General features: G+C 42.9%; 1 protein-coding gene across 1 annotated transcript in view; it reads right to left on the bottom strand.

Annotated features, from left to right (window-relative positions):
• Nucleotides 1-300: 300 nt before the first annotated feature.
• Nucleotides 301-20,912, bottom strand: part of LOC110495464 (multiple C2 and transmembrane domain-containing protein 2) — a 40,348-nt gene continuing 19,736 nt past the window's right edge. The window contains exons 18-23 of the mRNA XM_021570741.3: nt 14,603-14,722; nt 13,504-13,545; nt 7,876-7,985; nt 7,578-7,687; nt 3,451-3,548; nt 301-1,207 (exon numbers count right to left, since the gene is read on the bottom strand). Of these exons, the coding sequence (XP_021426416.2) occupies nt 1,148-1,207; nt 3,451-3,548; nt 7,578-7,687; nt 7,876-7,985; nt 13,504-13,545; nt 14,603-14,722 (540 nt within the window). The 3' untranslated portion in view covers nt 301-1,147. The remainder of the gene's footprint in view (nt 1,208-3,450; nt 3,549-7,577; nt 7,688-7,875; nt 7,986-13,503; nt 13,546-14,602; nt 14,723-20,912) is intronic.

Genomic DNA, 20,912 nt, shown 5'->3' with positions numbered 1-20,912 from the left:
GGAAACGTGAAGCATTAAGTGCTGAAGATGAAGAGTACTCTCTGTGAGATGAGCGCCTGCTCATTTGGACCCTGTTATTGTGAGAAGGCAACAAAAGCACTGCATTAGCCACTGCGCCGGACCGACATACAGGGCTTTGATGTGAGCTCGGTAACCAAGGCACAGCGGTGGCCGATGCATGAGCTCTGTTCCAATGGGTGTGTTGTGTAATCAGATGTATTTACTGTGTATTCAGGGAGAGAAGTGGTGTAATCCATTCCCAGTGCAGTTAGGAAGAAAATCATTGTGGAGCAACTACAGTTTGAGATTGTATTTTTCGAGGTTTTACAATTCATCACATTTTCATTTGAGAATTGACAAATAAGACAGACATCAAAACAGGAAACGTGAGACGTTGCACTAGAGTATCAAAGTTACATGTGTCTAACTTTCCTTTGAATCTGTTCAGAAAATCAATTCTTCATAATACAAAATATTTGATCAAAGGGATTGTACAGAGTTGATTTTACAAATTAAAATAATGATATGCACCTTGAATATAAAAAGGCTTTGTATAAACCGTTATGAGCATCGGCCTACATAAAAAGACAACCATAAAAGTACAAAATTAATGCCTGTAATACTTTACCTAAAGTCTATATTTGAGAGATCAATTTAAATTGGTAGGAATGTACAAAGTACAAAGTATTAAATGGATTTAGCACACCTACAGTATTACATATACCAATTTGCCCTCATATGAAAATAAAATGTAAATGATTCAAAGCATTGCAGCGGTTCAGATATACTACTCAAACCAATAAAAGCCAAACAGCAGAGGTCTGAGTTAAACCAAACTTTCTAGCTCTCATTCTTTTTCTAAAATGCATGAATGGATGCGGGCAGACGGCGTCTCTGGCTCTGTGATTGACAGCTCCATGTGCTGCCTCCCTAGCCGGTGCAGTGCACAGCCCCTGTCAGGGGGGTGGCAGACACACAAACGGGAGAGCGGCTGACTGCACCCCCACAGCAGGGGGCACGGGAGAGGGGGGAGCAGGCGGTGAGGGGTCGCAGGTTCTGCTGGCACTGGAGCGTTGCCATCGTAGCGGACTGGGCCGTGCCATTTTCAAAAGGAGCCCGGGCCTTTCATCCAGCATGTCCGAGGGGCTTACCTTCTCCTCCGTGGCGGGCTCTGGACGCTGGGCGCTCTCAGCTCGCTGTACTGCACCTGTAAAAACAAACAGGAGTTTGGTCGGAGGCAGGTAATCTGAGCTCAGTGGAGCGCACGGTAATGGCTCCCCCGAGGAGAGCTGGTGCAGGGGAAAGCGAGGCGGGCTTGCCTGTAATGAATCATTTTTTAAACACAGGAGCAGAGGGGATTAATCACAGGGAGGAAGGATTTGAGAAGTCAAGGGTTCCGTACCAGCGCACTCCCCCCTCCTCTGCCACAATCGCAATATTAGAAGCAGACATCAACTGTTGAGAAGACCTGCCAGTGAGGGAGTTGTAAAACTGCATAATCGCTCATTGCAAGTTGTGTCCTTTCGGAGAAAACTTTGTACGAAGCCAAGAATAGCCTCAGCCAGGGGTTTCTTAACTAGAGTAGCAACTGGCATCAATGGGATGTCGAATTTTACATGCTTCAATGGGAACTAAAAGTTGACTTTGATTTCATCCGAGAAAAGAGACCTGCCACATTTTAACTTTAAACCCCAGTTTCCTTTCAGTTATGTTTGCAGAATTATGCTCAACATCAAAGATTTCAGGTTTACACAGATTCCTACACGTCCAAACATATTTGTAACATAAATCAAGGCTGAAAGTCTAGAATTAAACTTCCAAATTGGAACTTACTATGGCAAATGGTTGAAAAACTAAGTATCTAAAATATCTTTGTCCAATTTTGTAGTCTCTACTGAAAGTAACAGGCCCCAAAAATGAATCAAAACAACCATAATGCGAAACCAATTGATAGTTGGAAAAATATTTAGAAACTTGACAAAATGAAGTTTGAAGAAAAATTGCTTTCAAAAGCATTTTTGTTGTTGCTACAACAATAACATGGTTCTGTTGAATCAAGGTAGAGAATCCATACTAATTACCAAACCCTGATTATTAGAATTGGAGATGGAATGAATGAGGGAACAAAGTGACTGCCGTCTGCATCAGAACATGAAACTGTTAGAACTAACAGATGCTTCTTATTTCAGGACAGACAAGCTCCTGTCAGAAGTCCCGGTTTGGGGGGGCTTTGTAGATTTGCACAGGCACTAATTGCCAAGTAATTTTGCTGTGAGACAGGAGCCTGTTTCCAGCCTTTGTAATATGGCTAGACTGTGTCCATACCTCGGCCTATCTAAGGGTTGGAGTTCTAAGGTAATAACTATTGTTATGGTTCTTGTCTTTGTCTTGTTCGGCAGATTATTATTCGCAAAACTTTATCTACTGATGAGTCATTATGAATGTTTTGTTTTGTTATGTACCCACCATCCATGACATAGTTCATCTGTAAACTAGACTAAAAAGTATTGTCCCAATGGAGTCATTTTTAAAACTTTAACAATGTGTCACATAAAAGATGTGAGACATAAAATATGGCAAATCTAAATGTATTCATCTTGTTGTTTTGCCAACTTTACTCAGCCAAAAAAATCACATAGGCTTCTCTCCAACATCACTGAACATTTGGCAATAACTCTCAGAGTGACAACATCAAGGGGGCAGTGGAGAAAGAGACTGGGGTTCATTGTCTTTCTAGATCCAGACAGTCACGTATCCTAGCTGAATACTGTTTGTGGAGTACTGTACCTGGGAGAGGAAGGCACTGTTTGCTGCTCCGTTTCCTGCCCACACTCAGCCTCTCTCAGTCAGAGACCAGAACAGAGAGAGAACAGGATGAACACCCAGTACCACGTACCCTGACAGCACCCTGCCCTGGCAGCTATCTGCTACCAGCCCTGTGATGTAACGGCAAATGACATATCAGCCATGGCTAATATATGATCACATATGGCAGCCAGCAGGATGGCCGGGTCTCACGACTACATTAATTGACTCCCCCACCCTGATGTGGCGGGGGCCACGTCAGAGTGTCTATACTGACACAGAGCTGGTCACACTAGCCACAGACAACCACAGACGTCAGGGGCCCTCTGCCGGCCCCTGGCCAATCACAGGCCCCGACGCCACAGCGCTTTTATCACAGAGACAAAACTGCTAATCAGGGACGATGCTGGAGCGATATGGTGGAGGACAGATCAGAGCAGACCCCATCCAGGCAACGGGGCAACTGAATCAAACCACCGACAGAAATAATTGGGCCAGGGGTGCTTTAAACGCGTGAGTTCATTAATAATCAAACAATGCCAGAGGATATATTTCCCCAACACTTGAGAATTCTGTTAGAGCAAATAATGCAGATATCTTCAGGGAATTCCCTCCCTCTATGTGTATGTGAAATTGAACCCTTACCTTTTGAACATCAGAAGGCACCCTCTTGAGGAAATCCAGTATTTCATTATTGTCAATGGCATACGGGTTGCGTAGCTTCTTGGTAAATTTGTTAACGCCTGTGAAAACAAGGACACATTAATAAATAAAGGTGTCATCGAGACCTGAATATTTTTACAAGGAGAAAACAATCTTGTGACCCCATCCCTAGCTCTTTCACCGCTGTATGAGAAATTGCACCTTGTGATGGTATTAAATTGATCCCCTGGAACTAAATTGAATCTGTATATCAATAAGATGGTGGGGTTGCATGGACAGGGCATTGATATGTATCATCATAATAATACACTACATGTTCAAAAGTCTGCTCATCGAACATCTCATTCCAAAATCATGGGCATTAATATGGAGTTGGTTTCCCCTTTACTGCTATAACAGCCTCCACTCTTCTTAGGAAGGCTATCCACTATATGTTGGAACATTGCTGCAGGGATGTGCTTCCATGCAGCCACAACAAGCACTGATGTTGGGCGATTAGGCTTGGCTCGCAGTCGGCGTTCCAGTTCATTCCAAAGGTTGTTTGATGGGGTTGAGGTCCAGGCTTTGTGCAGGCCACACCGATCTGGACAAACCATTTCTGTATGGACCTTGCTTTGTGCACAGGGGCATTGTCATGCTGAAACAGGAAACGGCCTTCCCCAAACTGTTGCCACGAAGTTGGAATCACATAATCGTCTAGAATGTAATTGTATGCTGTAGCGTTAAGATCTCTGTTCACTTGAATTAAGTGGCTTGCCCGAACCATGAAAAGCAGCCCAGACCATTGTTCCTCCTCCACCAAACTTTACAGTTGGCACTATGCATTCGGGCAGGTAGCGTTCTCCTAGTATCCACCAAACCCAGATTCGTCCGTCGGACTGCCAGATGGTGAAGCGTGATACTCACTCCAGAGAACACTTTTCCACTGCTCCAGAGTCCATTGGTGGCAAGCTTTACACCAACTCCAGCCGACGCTTGGCATTGCGCATGGTGATCTTAGGCTTGTGGGCGGCTGCTCGGCCATGGAAAACAATTTCATGAAGCTCCCGACGAACAGTTCTTTTGCTGATGTTGCTTCCAGAGGCAGTTTGGAACTCGGTAGTGAGTGTTGGAACCGAGGACAGATGATTTTTACACGCTATGCGCTTCAGCACTCGCCGGTCCTGTTTTGTGAGCTTGTGTGACCTAACACTTCGTGGCTGAGCCGTTGTTGCTACTAGACGTTTCCACTTCACAATAACAGCACTTACAGTTGACCAGGGCAGCTCTAGCAGGACAGAAATTTAACAAACTGACTTGTTGGAAAGGTGGCATCCTATGACGGTGCCACGTTGAAAGTCACTGAGCTCTTCAGTAAGGCCATTCTACACTGATGTTTGTCAATGGAGATTGCATAGCGGTGTGCTTGATTTTATACAGCTGTCCGCAACAGGTGTGGCTGAAATTGACTAATTCAAAAGGGTGTCCACATACTTTTGTATATGTCGTGTATACAGTACCAGTCAAAAGTTTGAACACACCTACTCATTCAAGGGTTTTTCTTTATTTTACTATTTTCTACATTGCAGAATAATAGTGAAAACATCAAAACAATGAAATAGCACATATGGAATCATAAAGTAACTAAAAAAAGTGTTAAAAAATATGTTATATTTGAGATACTTCAAAGTAGCCACCCTTTGCCTTGATGACAGGTTTGAACACTCTTGGCATTCTCTCAACCAGATTCATGAGGTAGTCAATGGGAATGCATTTCAATTAACAGGTGTGCCTTGTAAAAAAGTTAATTTGTGTAATTTATTTCCTTCTTAATGTGTTGGAGCCAATCAGTTGTGTTGTGACAAGGTAGGGGTGGTATACAGACAATAGCCCTACTTGGTAAAAGACCAACTCCATATTATTTCAAGAACAGCTCAAATAAGCAAAGGGAATCACAGTCCATCATTACTTTAAGACATGGATGTCAGTCAATGCAGAAAACAACTTTGAACGTTTCTGCAGTCGCAAAAACCATCAAGCGATATGATGAAACTGGCCCTCATGAGGACAGCCACGGGAAAGGAAGACGCCGAGTTACCTCTGCTGCAGAGGATAAGTTCATTAGAGTTAACTACACCTCAGAAATTGCAGCCCAAATGCTTCAGAGTTCCAGTAACAGACACATCTCAACATCAACTGTTCAGAGGAGACTGTGTGAATCAGGCCTTCATGGTCGAACTGCTGCAAAGAAACCACTACTAAAGGACACCAATAAGAAGAGAGACTTGTTTGGGCCAAGAAACACGAGCAGTGGACATTAGACCGGTGGAAATCTGTCCTTTGGACTGAGTCCAAAATTGAGATTTTAGGTTCCAACCGCTGTCTTTGTGAGACGCAGAGTAGGTGAATGGATGATCTCTGCATGTGTGGTTCTTACCGTGAAGCATGGAGGAAGAGGTGTGATGGTATGGAGGTGCTTTGCTGGTGACACTGTCTGTGATTTATTTAGAATTTAAGGCACACTTAACCAGAATGGCTACCACAGCATTCTGCAGCGATATGCCATCCCATCTGGTTTGCGCTTAGTGGGACTATCATTGTTATTCAACAGGACAAGGACCCAACACACCTCCAGGCTGTGTAAGGGCTATTTGACCAAGAAGGTGAATGATGGAATGCTGCATCACAAGACCTGCCTCCACAATCACCCGACCTCAACCCAATTGATATGGTATGGGATGTGATGGACCGCAGAGTGAAGGACAAGCAGCCAACAAGTGCTCTGCATATGTGGGAACTCCTTCAAGAATTTTGGAAAAGCATTCCAGGTAAAGCTGGTTGAGAGAAAACCAAGAGTGTGCAAAGCTGTCATCAAGGCAAAGGGTGGCTACTTTGAAGAATCTAAAATTAAAATATATTTAGATTTGTTTAACAATTCTTTGGTTACAACATTATTCCATGTGTTATTTCATAGTTTTGATGTCTTCACTATTATTCTACAATGTAGAAAATAGTAAAAATAAAGAAAAACCCTTGAATGAGTACTGTAGGCATGTCCAAACCTTTGACTGGTACTGTATGTTGGCAGCTCAACAGTACAGAGAATGCTGTAATGCAGGCAGCAGGTGCACAGTAACACAAACATCCATAAGAGCTTTTGAACAGAGCCTGGTGGCTGACTGCAGAACATACATTTCAGTCCGTGTCCAAGGGCGACTCAGGTCCTCTGAGTACACATACAGTACTAAAGCCTGGAGCAGAGATTACCAATCTCCCTTCCCCCTTCCCCCTATCACCACTCCACCCCCAACCACCTTTTCATATCAGTCAAACAACCAAAACATTTCTTCTGTTTCCATTCAAATAAAGTTTATTCTTTATCTAATTTTCAATACTGTTATTTCCACCCATTTGGTTGCATTCCACACTCTTTCTAGAAAGCAAACAAATACCTCTAGGTTCTAATGAGACCATATATTCACAGCTAGCTACATCGCTTACCTCGACGTGTACACAAAGAACCTAAGGACCTAAATGTGTGCAGACGACATGAAAGGTTTGCGTTACAACCAGAGATGGGGGTTAACTGGGGAGTCAGGAGAGTGTATCAGTGCTGTTGTTTGATATGATTTTGGTATTGATTGTGTTGGAGGCAGTGTGGAAGTACAGTTAGTTGTGGGCTAACAGCTGGAGGAGGAGTGTCTGTTTCCCTCTGACCGCTGAGACGACTGTCTTCCTCTGTAGGACTGGAGCAGATAATGAGGGTTTACAACAGGAGCCTACACTGCCCAAGGACATCCTGTTTTATATACAGCATGATGCTCTCTGCCTTGCCGCTCGGCTTTGTTTTCTCACAGACCCTGAGCCTAGCCTCAGACTGGTCTGCTTACATCCCCCACTGAGTGAGCTCTGAGCACAATGGGCCTCTGGAGTTAGCAGCCTGAGCTCTGGGCATTACAGAGATGTGAGGATGGCTGTATGTTCAAATTACTTCAACACGTTATAATGATAATGGATATAAGTGCTATTCCCTGTAATTGTCTTCTTACAACAATGTTTGGCAGAAGGGGAAGCTATCCATTCCAAAATACAGTATGTATTATTCAAATAATGGTGTATATTTGACTTACCCCATATCAAGATAATGTAGCGCAGTGGGATGTAGTATAATGTTGCTGTTGCCACAAAGAGAACCAAGCAGGCCAGGCAGGACAGGAAGGGCACAGACCAGTTGAATGTGCTGTGGATGAAATATTACATCAAATAAAGTCAGAATATCATTATGACTAAGAGTGTACAAGATACTGCACAATCAATAATGTAGTTGCTAGCCAAAGCCGTATACACCCACTGTTACAGAGAATATTGAACTCCAGTATACTGTAATGTGTTATGAAACATTTCCAAAACTTTAAATGTAAAACTTACTTCTTGACTCTTTCCCCGATGCATGCGATTTCATCCAAAATGTTTTGGACAGTGATGACGATCTCCTGGACCATATGGATTTTGTCCATCAGTCCCTTTTTCCCTGATTCCTAAAAACACAAAGGCACTGATGAGGTCTACTGTGCTGCATGTCAATTGTTTGAGGAAGCAGACAAAGCCCAGTTTATCTCTGCTGTGCTATCATGAGTAATTGATCTATTGAATAGCCTATAATGAGCAAACGATGTCTCTTCAGACTATGCTTTTGAAAATGAGGCAGATTCAATGTTGAAAAGCTGTCATGAGGATGACTGAGATTTCCACTTTTGTCTGCCACAAACAATGGAAGTACTCTACATCTAAAACACAGATTAACTGGAGGATGAGAAAGACATAAAATGGCCATCAGTAATCAGGCAGCAGGCCAGATGACCCAGACAGGAAGAGCAGACAGAGGATGTATGGTGCAACTTGTAAGGGAGTCCAATCCCACAAGTCTCCATACAGCGGGTTTGGACTTGTTCTGCCTGTGCTATCCCACCCACCTCTATACTCAGTCTGTTTGTCGGTCTGTCCTCACACCTCTCTGTGTGTGTGAGGGAGAAGTGGCTCAGCCACCCCAGAGCGCAGGGTTGTAATCATTGGATGTATTCTCACTCATATACAACTCTCATATCATGTGAATGGACTACGGCAATGTCCACCTTCATCACCAACAAAGTGTATATATAGTGTTATAGTGTTCATTTTGTATTGATATATAAATATCATAGTGCAAAAGTTGTGATATGATACAGACATCTTATATAGACCAGATGGCCATGGTATGGGAAGGTGTCAGTCAATTTCAGTGTGTGTGTGGGGGGGGAGAGATATTCTCAGGCTTGTCTTGAGTTGAATTAGACATGATCAGATGAGTGCTGCTAACAGCAGAGGAGAAGCAGCGCTGGGAAGCTTTCCAGAAGGAGAGGCTGGAGATGATAACACCAGTAATGCAAGCTAAAGAGGGCTGAGAAGACTCACATCAAAAGGAGGACATAATGACAGGAATGATGACAGAGAAGAGTGAGGGAGAGAGAGGGGAGGGGAGGTATCTGATGGAGTCTAACAGGAGGCTTGAGGATGTCTATATGTTTGTGTTAGAAGGCAGTTCCAGCCCCAGCCTGGGCTCAGTGACAGTGTCCAGACAGAATGCTTTTATCAGAGTCTCATGAGGCAGCCCCTGGGAAAACACGCTGTCCGCCAGGCAGCACAGAGCAGCGAGACTCCCCACTGTCAGTCCCCAGTCTCCTCCACAACAACCACAGGAAGAGAGCAATTCCCACGAGGCCGCTGGAAATATCTCAAATATGCTCTCTCAGAGATCCTTGAAGAGAGTATTATCCCATAGTATGATACAATAGAGAGGGATAGTACTGTAGCCTATCATCCTATAAAATAGATTACTATCCCATAGTGTAATACAATAGAGAGGGATAGTACTGTAGCCTATCATCCTATAGAATAGATTACTATCCCATAGTGTAATATAATAGAGAGAGAGGGATAGTACTGAAGCCTATCATCCTATATAATAGATTACTATCCCATAGTGTAATATAATAGAGAGAGAGGGATAGTACTGAAGCCTATCATCCTATAGAATAGATTACTATCCCATAGTGTCATACAATAGAGAGAGAGGGATAGTACTGAAGCCTATCATCCTATAGAATAGATTACTATCCCATAGTGTAATACAATAGAGAGAGAGGGATAGTACTGAAGCCTATCATCCTATAGAATAGATTACTATCCCATAGTGTCATACAATAGAGAGAGAGGGATAGTACTGAAGAGTATCATCCTATAGAATAGATTACTATCCCATAGTGTCATACAATAGAGAGAGAGGGATAGTACTGAAGCCTATCATCCTATAGAATAGATTACTATCCCATAGTGTCATACAATAGAGAGAGAGGGATAGTACTGAAGAGTATCATCCTATAGAATAGATTACTATCCCATAGTATGATACAATAGAGAGAGAGGGATAGTACTGAAGCCTATCATCCTATAGAATAGATTACTATCCCATAGTGTCATACAATAGAGAGAGAGGGATAGTACTGAAGAGTATCATCCTTAGAATAGATTACTATCCCATAGTGTCATACAATAGAGAGAGAGGGATAGTACTGAAGAGTATCATCCTAAGTATCATAGTTTTATAGAAGAGAAACGGTCTGCAGCGAGACAAAAAAAAATCCAACCTCAGTCTAATGTGAATGCAGAATGCGTATCATTTACTTCACATTAGGTGTTAATTTAGCTCTTTCTCCTGAGCTCTGAGTCACAGCAGAGGAAACTGTTTGTGCCTGCTAAAAAGCCATTAAGATCCATGTCTGTGTGCTCCTGATGGACAGAGAGCTGCGCACGGGGAAATGAGAGCTCACTGGATAGCCTCATCAGTTAGAGATATGAAAGGGAATCTGAGCCTATCTAAAATTGATTAAGGCCCCCTAAACATGAATTAGGATTCAAATCTGATCAAGTCTGATATTAACTCTTATTTAGAACAAATAGGACTGTGTGCACAAGGTAGATGTAGCCAAAGATGACTTAGGTGAAGAAAAATAAACAATAAGAATAATAATAATTGAGGTTTCTTTGAAAAAAAAATAATTCAAATGATATGTACTTTAAAGTATGCATCAATAAGCTCTCATGATTATCACCTTTCATCTCCCTTGAAGTCCTCCATCTCCTTAGTGATGAGCATTGGAAGTCCTTTACTACATCACTCATTTGATGATATTATTTATCTTCGTTCATTTTCCCTTTTAGCCGCCTACAAAATTGTTCTGTGCTGCTGGTAAACAAAAATAAATAAAATGGCTTCCTTTGAAGTGAAAGGGATGGGTATACTGGTGGGGATGGACCACATAAATCATAAATGTGTACTGATTAGGAAACCTGTGTCAAATCATATTCTCATTTCAGATGAAATTGTAAAAGCTATACCTTTTAAAGGGAACAGATTTGATCTCCTGCACAAAGGTAAATAGAAAATGTGGTTTCACAGGCATGTGGGGCATAATAAACTGCTGAAAAAAAAAGTTAATTTAACATTGCTTTAATTTGAATAAATGGAACCAAATTTGAATATTCATTCAAAGCTTGACTGAATATTTTCTAGTGACTTATTCCACAAAGAAGAGAAACGTTAATCTTAATGTAAAACACCTGTGATTTTGACGTGGATTCTTTTATGATATTAAAACGAGCTAACAAACAAATGGATGCACAAACAAACGTGTGAGGAGTGAGCAGCTCCCAGAGGCAGTACGTGATACATACCTCCCATGATGCACATCACTGACTATGACATCAGCAGTCTGTCTAGCTGGTGTGCTGAAGGTGACCCAGTGGTGACTAGGGTCTGAGGGGGTAAGGGAAAGCACCCCTTCAGCTCAGTCTGTCACCCCCTCAACCCACCTACCCAACCCCCTGCTCCCCTGGGCAGTGCTTGAGGAGCAACACTCCCCCCTATTTACCCTGGACCAGCCATACCAGCCAGGGGCCATAGAAGACCTGTTTTTATCTTCTCTGTTCATTGTGGTGGAGATCTATGGGCTTGTTTTGCTTTTCTAGTTTTTTTAATGTTATTTAATAAATATTGTCCATCTACACAATTGATACCTAAGGCCAAAGGGAAGTCACTTTGGCCACACATCATTTGTAAGCTGTCTTTTTCCCTGAGGACAGATTTGTTCAGAGAGAGAGATCTGTTGTGTATTATCCTGATGTAACGTAGCCGGGCCTTTCGTCTCCCTTTAACGTCATGCTCTCACATTCCAACTGCTCTATCGGAAGTTTACATATCTCCTTCCTCCAGGGGAAAACAGGGAAAAAACATTTGAGTGGCAATGGTAACCTTCTCAGAGGGAATAGCCTTTATTCACTTCTTAGCGAAAGGACTACAATAAAAAAATTGTGCGTTTGAAGTCATGAAATTTAACACTGATCACTCTTTAACCCCAAACAGTTTGAAAGAGCACTTTGATATGAAGTGTAAAGCTACATTGCTTGGTCTGTCTGCCTGATATCACATTTAAGTGACAGAAAAACCATAACACGACTTTCAAATAAGCCACTTTAAATTAAAGCTGACATCTTAAAACAAACACAGGCAACTGCTTAATTAGTCAATGAAAGCAGATATTTCATTTTCACAGAGTGTGAATGGGCTTAGTGGGCTCACGTTAAACCTTTCAGAGAGGACTTCAAGGAACAAGAATGATTTGGTTTAAGCCGTTACACTGAGCTCCACAACACATGGACATGTATTTGGAAAAATCTACTCCCTGCTTTTTAAAAACATACTTATTTTTTAATCTAAAGGAGAAAACAAACAGAATAAAAATACAAAAAAGCCAAATCATTGAGGATGAATGAAATTATAAAGACCTGCTACTAATGATCCTATTCAGTAGTAGAAGTATTAAAAGCAACAAAAGCAGCACATCCTCATTCACTATTCATGCAAACACACAATTGTCATATCATTACTATTTGTTTGGGGACTGGGTTGTCTTTTCTAAGCTATGATTACAAACGCAGTGCAACTAAGTGTAAGCTGTATTACGTGTATGCACACATACCATGAATTAGCCTGTGCTTTCAGACAGGATTTGGAGGACAGGCCTGTTTTTTAGCAGAGGGTGTTCCTCTCCGTAGATGATGGTAGCCCCCGGTCATCACAACAGAATATATTAAGCACATTATGGATATGATTCCTGGGCCCAGGCGCACTGCAGAGGGGTCATTGCTTGGAGGCTTTGCAGCAGCTCCACACTTCCCCACTTCTCCACCATAAAGCAATAATACACATCCCATTAACTCTTGTCTCTCCTAACCAAAATGAAGGGAAATGTCTAGATAAGAGGAACAAGGAGGAAAAGACATGACACTTTTGTCTTCTTCTTTTGGTGTGGGCAGCAGTGGAGGCTGTTGGGAGGAGCTATAGGAGGATGGGCTCATTGTAATGGCTGGAATGGAATACATTGAACGTCCACTGGCGGACAGGCATTCAAATAATTGTTTTGGTATTATCAAGTTCAGATGAACGATTATAAATAAGGCCTCATTATGAATATAGAGATCCAATTGTTTAAGCGACGGATAATCTTGATAGAACAGTAAGTACATACTCTTAGCCTCATTTGTTATTGTAGGGAAAAGGTTCATCTCATAGTAACCATCCCATTTAGAAAAGTCTAGTGAGAAAATCTTCACTCGCTGCTAATATCTCCAACGACAGACAAACGTCAATTAATGATGCAGTTTAGCATAGATTTGGAGTTTAAAAGGGCTGGGACACTGCGGCAGAGCACATTTGTAGTGATACTGAATACTCAATGAAATAGACTGCAGGTGCTGAAGGAAATGTCTTTGTTCACATGCTACTACTGTTTACCTACAGTCTGTCCTAATTTTGAATGCATGAAATGTTCTCTTCTTGGGTAAAGACACGCTTCTGAGAAAGGATTTCCAGTGGAACTATGCAAAAGTCCCAACTAGAACTTGCACAGCTGGCATACAGAATATACTATAGAATAGTCCAAAATTAAGGAAATAAAATACCTTCTCATCTTCCTCCTCATCATCGGTCATGTTCATGTTCACCTACATGAGAATGGAGAGAGGTAGTGTGTTTTCAAATGGACAAGGACACATGCGGGCACTGGAGCATTTTGAACAAACACCTAGTAATGAAATTCTGCTCTAGTACATATACCCCTATTGGGAGAGGCCTGTTTCCATAGAGACGGCATCACAGGGGTGACCTCACACAAAAGGAGAGGTGAAAGAGGGCCTTCCTCACAAGAGCACTGTCACAGCAAAGCAATCTAATTTCTTCACAACATAAACACAACAGAAAAACAGAAAGAGGAAAAAAACATTTAATTTGGATGCTGTTGCCTAGATCCCTTTACATCAAGTCATCCCTGACCCCTGCATGGTGCACACTGTGACATTGCCTGGGAACAGGGTTGTGTTACTGCCGGGCACAGGGTCACAGAGAGGTGAAAGAGGCTCCACACTGGATATGAGGGTGAATCCAGGCTTTAACATTTCCCGGGGACTGCATCTTTGCCAGCAGCCTCAAACAATCAGTGAGCTAGGGTTGGGGATGGGGACGTTGCTGCAGGGAGGGGATGTTTGCAGGCCAAGGCCCCGGCCGTCGAGATGGCTTACAACACAGTGAAATTGGAGGGCATTGAGAAGTGTGAACAGCATTAACCTTTACAGACATGGCTAGGGGAGACTTGATTTCCATAACCTAGGCTTTGATACAGAGGAGATAGCCATGTCATCTTAAGAATGTACTCAATGCACTTTGTCTACAACAGTATCTACACAACATCAATACAATGTTGTATGCTGAAATAATACTGTATTGGTATCAACATGGTAAAAAAAATACATATATTTTTTATTAATACATTTAGCAAAAAATGATGCTAAGGGCATACTCTTGTCACGCCCTGATCTGTTTCACCTGTCCCTGTGATTGTCTCCACCCCCTCCAGGTGTCGCTTATTTTCCCCAGTGTATTTATCCCTGTGTTTCCTGTCTCTCTGACCGGTGAGTGGGCCAGGAGAAACATGAAGAGCTGCTGTGACATGTGTAGTATAGACCAGAGCTGTATGGAGTACAGTACAGTATAGGAGACACTCACCAGGTCCTGATTGCTGCTGATCCTCTCTGTGGTGATCTGGAAGTAGTTCCAGCCAATGAGCAGCAGCAGGAAGAGAGGCAGCATGAAGAGCTCCCAGGCCCACACCGTCACTATGAAGATCTGGAAGGACAGGAAGGACAGGGTGGGAGAGGGGGAGACTCATGAACAACACGGATACAGCACGGCGGGTGGCACTGCCCTCATACAACATGGGCCAGAACCCAAGCCCAGACATCACGGACACAATGTCCTCCTCCCACATCCCAGCATTCACCACTCAAAACAAACAATGGGTTTACCCACCACCCATGCCCCATGAACAACACAGCAGACTGCAAAGCTATGCCACGACACTATACAGCAGGGTACCCCAACTGGCGGCCTACGTTTTCTGAGCACAATGTTTTTTTTCATTGTTGGACATAAAAGACTGTAAAAACACCAGAAAATCAGCTTCAAGGTATTCCCACGCATAACAGAGAGATATGTGATCATATACAAATGTAAGCAATGTTTGAAATATTATGTTCTAGTCAAATATTATATCTGTTTTGGCTTCTTGTGATCAATTTGCAGTCTACAAATGATTTGTAATTATGTTCTGGTCCCCTGACCATCCGCACAAGAAAACAAATTGTCCTACGGCTGAATTTACTTGATGATCACTGCTATACAGCATCAGAGCCCCCTCTTAGTGGCTGGGAAGTAAGAGACCTTTGGGAAGGATTTTTAATATTCCAAAATCCAATTTATTTACAGAGATAACATGTGCTGGCAGTGTCCCTTTTTGCAGAACAGAAAGTCTGACAAGAGTAGGCTGTCTCTTATGCAGCATATCTAACCCTCTTAGATTGGGAAGCATTCAGGCTGTCTGACTGTGACAAGGCGCATATGGCAACTGGAGGAGCATTTGCAACGTTTACCTCTCCACAGCGATGATAGTGAGAAAAGCCAAGACCCCTGGTAGAAATAAGATGGATCACACTGAATGAGTAATCCCTCATAATTCTGTAAAGGAGCGGCGCTAAGAACAGCGAACAACACCCACTGCACTTCACAGCAGAGCACTAATTGGACGGCTGCATTTAAACCCATTTAGTGACAGCCTAATGAGTCTGGCTCTAGCTGGAATTATCCACTATGTGTGAGGAGGAGCGCACTAGCCTGTTGACGTAAAGAAATAAAAAAAAGTCCTAAAAATGTAGTTTAAATCTATTACTGGGTAACACTTGGCGTAGACATTCATTTTACCCATTTCTGGCATTTTTTTATTTTGTAATGGATATACGCCATTCTATAAATCAAATTTAATTTGTCACGTGCGCGTGTAGACCTTACCATGAAATGCTTCCTTACAAGCCTTTAACCAACAATGCAGTTAAGAAAATAAGAGTTAAGAAAATACTAAATAAACTAAAGTTTCAAAAAGTAACACAATGAAATAACGTGGCTATATACAGGGGCTATTGATACCGAGTCAATGTGCGGGGGTACAGGTTAGTCGAGGTAATTGAAGTAATATGTACAAGTACTGTAGGTAGGGGTAAAGTGACTATGCATAGATAATAAACAGCGAGTAGCAGCAGCGTAAAAAAAGGGGGTCTATGCAAATAGTCCAGGTAGCCATTTGATTAGTTGTTGGCTTGGGGGTAGAAGCTGTTAAGCAGCCTTTTGGACCTAGACTTGGTACTCCCGTACTGCTTGCCGTGCGGTAGCAGAGAGAACAGTCTATGACTTGTGTGCCTGGAATCTTTGACAATTTTTAGGGCCTTCCTCTGACACCACCTGGTATAGAGGTCCTGGGTGGCAGGAAGCTGGGCCCCAGTGATGTACTGGGCTGTACGCACTACCCTCTGTAGTGCCTTGCGATCGGAGGCCGAGCAGTTGCCATAGCAGGCGGTGAAGCAACCAGTCAGGATGTTCTTGATGGTGCAGCTGTAGAACATTTTGAGGATCAGGGGACCATACCAAAACATTTCAGTCTCCTGAGGGGGAATAGGCTTTGTCGTGCCCTCTTCACGACGGTCTTGGTGTATTTGGAACCATAATAGTTTGTTGGTGAGGTGGACTCCAAGGAACTTGAAGCTGTGTTGTTGCCTACCCTTACCACCTGGGGATAAAATACAATTTAATCTTTGAAAGGTTCAAAAACTCCTCTTTTATTAAACTTCGTTTTCATGAGAGGGAGAACTTAACCAAAAGGTTGAAAGAAAACAAACCTAGTAACTTAGAACACCCAATGAAATGATAATTGGGATGCCTGCACTCCAATAGCTCACTACAATAGCATGCTGTGCAGTCTGAGTGTGGACTGCTTGGGGCTTGTTACAGTAACAATATGTTTGACTTAGTCCTGAGACAGGATGTGAACCGGTGGGGCCTTCAGGCCTCCATTTGAGCCCTGTAAACAGCAGACTGGTCTTGTCATATCAGCCTGTCTCCAGCCCTACTGGCTCTGGGGCAGTCTACCTACTGCCACACAAGGCCTAGGTTCAATGGATTCAAACTGCCACCAGGGAAACGTGAACCATGAGTAATGCTGTAAACACTGGGCCCTCACAGCCCTAGGCTTCGTTCAATAATATCTGAGTAATGTGAAGTGTAGGAACAAGCAGAAACACGGTGGGATAACCAAGATGTGAAGACCTAATATGAACAATATGTTACTGTAATTTCTCCATAACAAATGAGTTTAATTATGCAGCGACAACTAACACTGGTGGGAAAACCTAAAGGTAAAAAATGAATATGCATGATGTGTGGAGGTAGCTTCAAAATGTCTCCTTTAGGTTATGAATAACCTACGTCATATGTTGTCACCTCTATTCGCATGAGGCTATTCTAAAGCGACACTGTTTTCAACCCACAGGAATTCAGCAGGCTGGCAGACAGGTAGCCTGTCATATCCAGAGTTTTCCCTTTAAAATAAAAAGAAAGGAATAAAATTTGCCTGGAAACTGACATGAGCCCAGCAGGAATGTTGAACCCTTTGCCCTCCCTGCAAAAGCTGCTACATAAACCACTAAAGTCTAATTGCCTGGTCTCTGTCTTCCTGTGCGAGTCAACAGAGGGAGCCAATTCATTTCCTCCCAGGGAGCCGGCAGAGAGAATCTGTCACAGGTATTCATAATCGCCCACTAATGCAAATTTCAGCTCACCGCACTCTGGCTTGGTGGACAAGATAAAAGCCTAGAGAAATACAATGCCTTTTGTATAAACTGAGCGCCTAAATGAGGGTATAAACCAAAACTGTCAGAAATATCTTCTCAATTCCTCCCTCTCGGTTTTTAAACACTAATACAAATTTGACTGTGAACATCTGGGAAAGCCTCTCGGATTCCTTCGCTCAGGCGCACAGAGCTGCCTCTTAGCCGTCAGATATCCCTCATTAATGAGCAGAGGTATATTTTTCCTCCTGTCTCCTCACATTCTCTGCTGCTTCTGTGAAATGGAGATGGAACTAATTCCCCGCTAAGTGGTTTATGTTTTATTAGCGCCAAGCGTGAGTGATTAAAGGACGGTGTGGACAAAGTGCAACCTGTCAGGCTTAAGTGTAAATTTATATTGAAAATAATCCACCTTTTAATTGGCCTCAAAGTTGGGCTATATTTCATTTCAGTCTTGAGAGCCTTCCTACTGTATTTTCTATCCCGCTACAAATTACACATGACAACAGGAACCTTAATGTCCAAAATACTACAACACTAATATGTTACATGAGCGGTAAAGCAGTCATTTATTTCACCAAAAGGACATAAAGCAACAAACAGAAAGCAGGGAAGCTAATAATTAATGATCTACCTGAAAGGTACGTTTCCACACAGCAGAAATGGAAAATGAACGACTTGTAATTGAACAAGTGTTAGTATGTCTGGGAGGAGTGTCTTTCATGTAGAAAACCTCCATTGACAAACACCATTTAGCTGAAAAATGCCTGCATGATAATGCATGCATGGGGTGTCTAGGGGGAAAATAATGAATTAATAAAACTATTAGCGCGCGTTGGAGTAGGTGATGGAGATGTACTCTCCTTAGCCACCTGTAAGCGCCTGGAGAAGGACCGACCCTGGGCTGCGCCACTCTGCCAGCGGGGTTAACAACAGGCTGACAGATTTGTTTTATAGTGCCATTAATATGATTCCAGTAAATGCATTCTGCGCCTTCTCATGCAGATCCCCTGGCCAGCAGAATCCAGCACCTAATAATAAAGCACTCAGCGATTAAAAGTGTGAATAAAATAACTCTTAAAGCTGAGCAAGCATGGCAGCTCACACCACCCACACTCTCCCAGGAGGGGGAGAAGGGACCGCAGCAGGAACAAAAGGACAAAGATGCCCTCTCCAAGAGTTTCTACCATCCTGCAAATTGATTAATGGGAGAGAGGCCCAGTCTACCAACCCAGACTACTGACTGACAGACTTTAACACTAGACAGGAGGTCTGCCAAACCCGGCATGTCTACACAGCTTCATGTAAACATATACCACAGTATATACTGCATATGCCAACTAATGAAATGTGATGATATAGAGAATTATATTTAATCCTACAATTATAGCAATTATTACCAATAGCGTATCACTCATTAACCGGACATTACGCATGTGTTAAAGAGGACACAGTAATTACAAATACAATACTACTGTAAACAGCTCTAATGGGAAATATTTTATCTTCTGTGTTCATCTCATATTTACCCGTGGTTGCGCTTGGAAAGCTACTGTGGCTAAGAGAAAAACTGAGCAGAGAGAGAGGAGAGAAGAAAGCCAACCAGCATTATGGCGGTCAGTCAGTGGGGATGTGGATGGATGCCAGATTACATGAACATAGCTGAATAAGTTTAACAAGGCTGACTACAGGCTCCAGGGGTATGTGTGTGTGTGTGTGTGTGTGTGTGTGTGTGTGTGTGTGTGTGTGTATGTGTGCACGTGCGTGCGTGGGACAGATCAAAATACCAACATGTAAAAGGGGGAAAAACGTAATATAGATGTACTTTTCTGGGTGAAATCAAGGGCACTAGGAGTAATCTGCATTGCTTCCTCAATTAAAATACAAAAAAAATGGATTTATAATGAATCAAAGGCCCCCACTGGCCAGGCTGGAACAGAGAGTCTGGTTGAGGGCTAATGTTGGGGATGCTACTGGGCGGCAGGCTTTAAAGCATGTGTAAACCCCGAGCAATGAGACATGTAATTTGTGGTGAGCTCGGGCCAATACGGGGACAGGCTTTCAGGGGGTGTCGGAGGCAGAGAGGAAGCAGATAAGATTTCTCTGCAGGGCAGGTAGAGTGTGTGGGCAGCCATGGTGCTCGGAGCTAACGCTGAATAAATATTTAAAATATGCTCAGCTCAAGTCTTATCGACTAGGGAGAGCGAGAGCGAAAAAGAGGGAGAGAAAAGAGAGATGCTGCATTCTACTGAGAGTGATAAAGGGGAAATCTCATCTCCCTCTTGAGCATGACCATATCAGCTGTAGAAGCTCCACAAAAGAATGTATACACAGTTCACACAAATAAACCATTGGTATACATAGAAGAGTTTCTGATAATCCATGGCCATATCATTTTTTTTTTAAAGAAACTCTTGTTTTACTTACTACAGTGGCTTGTAAGTAGTGTATGCCATGGAACAACAGTAAATCTAACAAATTAATATCTAAACTCCATCAATTTGAATCAAATTCTAATCTGGTAATTAATTTAATATTTATGAATCTAATTTAGTTTATCTGAATAATGATTAATAAAACAAGGAAATTGAAGGTTTCCAAATCAATGAATGTTAGCTAAGAAAATTCTGCGGCTAGTTAGGCGCCAGTACTACAGTACCAGTAGTAATAGTGGGCTCTTTATCAAAGGGAAGGGAAGACAAGAGAAGAGCGGCAGGGTATTAGCATTAGCTTGCAGGCCTGGTGTTAGCCGTTGTCTCCCTGCCTGCCTGTCTGACACATGCCAAGGCTGGAGCATATCTGGAGGCAGGGTGGAGTGAGGCTGGACCAGGGTTGGACCAGGGTGGTCAGCAGGGGCCCCGTGGTGCCTGTCAGTGGTGGCCACTCCGACCCCAAGCTCCAGCACTGGCCACAAGTGTTTAATCCGTGTCGGGAGCGTTAACACTGAGCGACCTCCTGGGTGACAGATCCGCCATGCGAGCCTTTTCCCCCCGAGGAGGTGGGGAGGGAGGGAGTGGCGTGGACTCTATTTCCCTTCCCTCCCTGTCAGCTCGACTCACAGACACATTAGCGTGCCGAGGCCGAATCCTGCCCAGTCACAGCAACACACAGGGGCGGTCAGGTCGCAGGCTCTGCAGCAGCCG

This window comes from Oncorhynchus mykiss, chromosome 2 (assembly GCF_057628025.1).
Source record: "Oncorhynchus mykiss isolate SJ-2025 chromosome 2, ASM5762802v1, whole genome shotgun sequence".
Taxonomy (NCBI): domain Eukaryota; kingdom Metazoa; phylum Chordata; class Actinopteri; order Salmoniformes; family Salmonidae; genus Oncorhynchus; species Oncorhynchus mykiss.
This window is presented reverse-complemented; position numbering and strand designations above follow the sequence as displayed.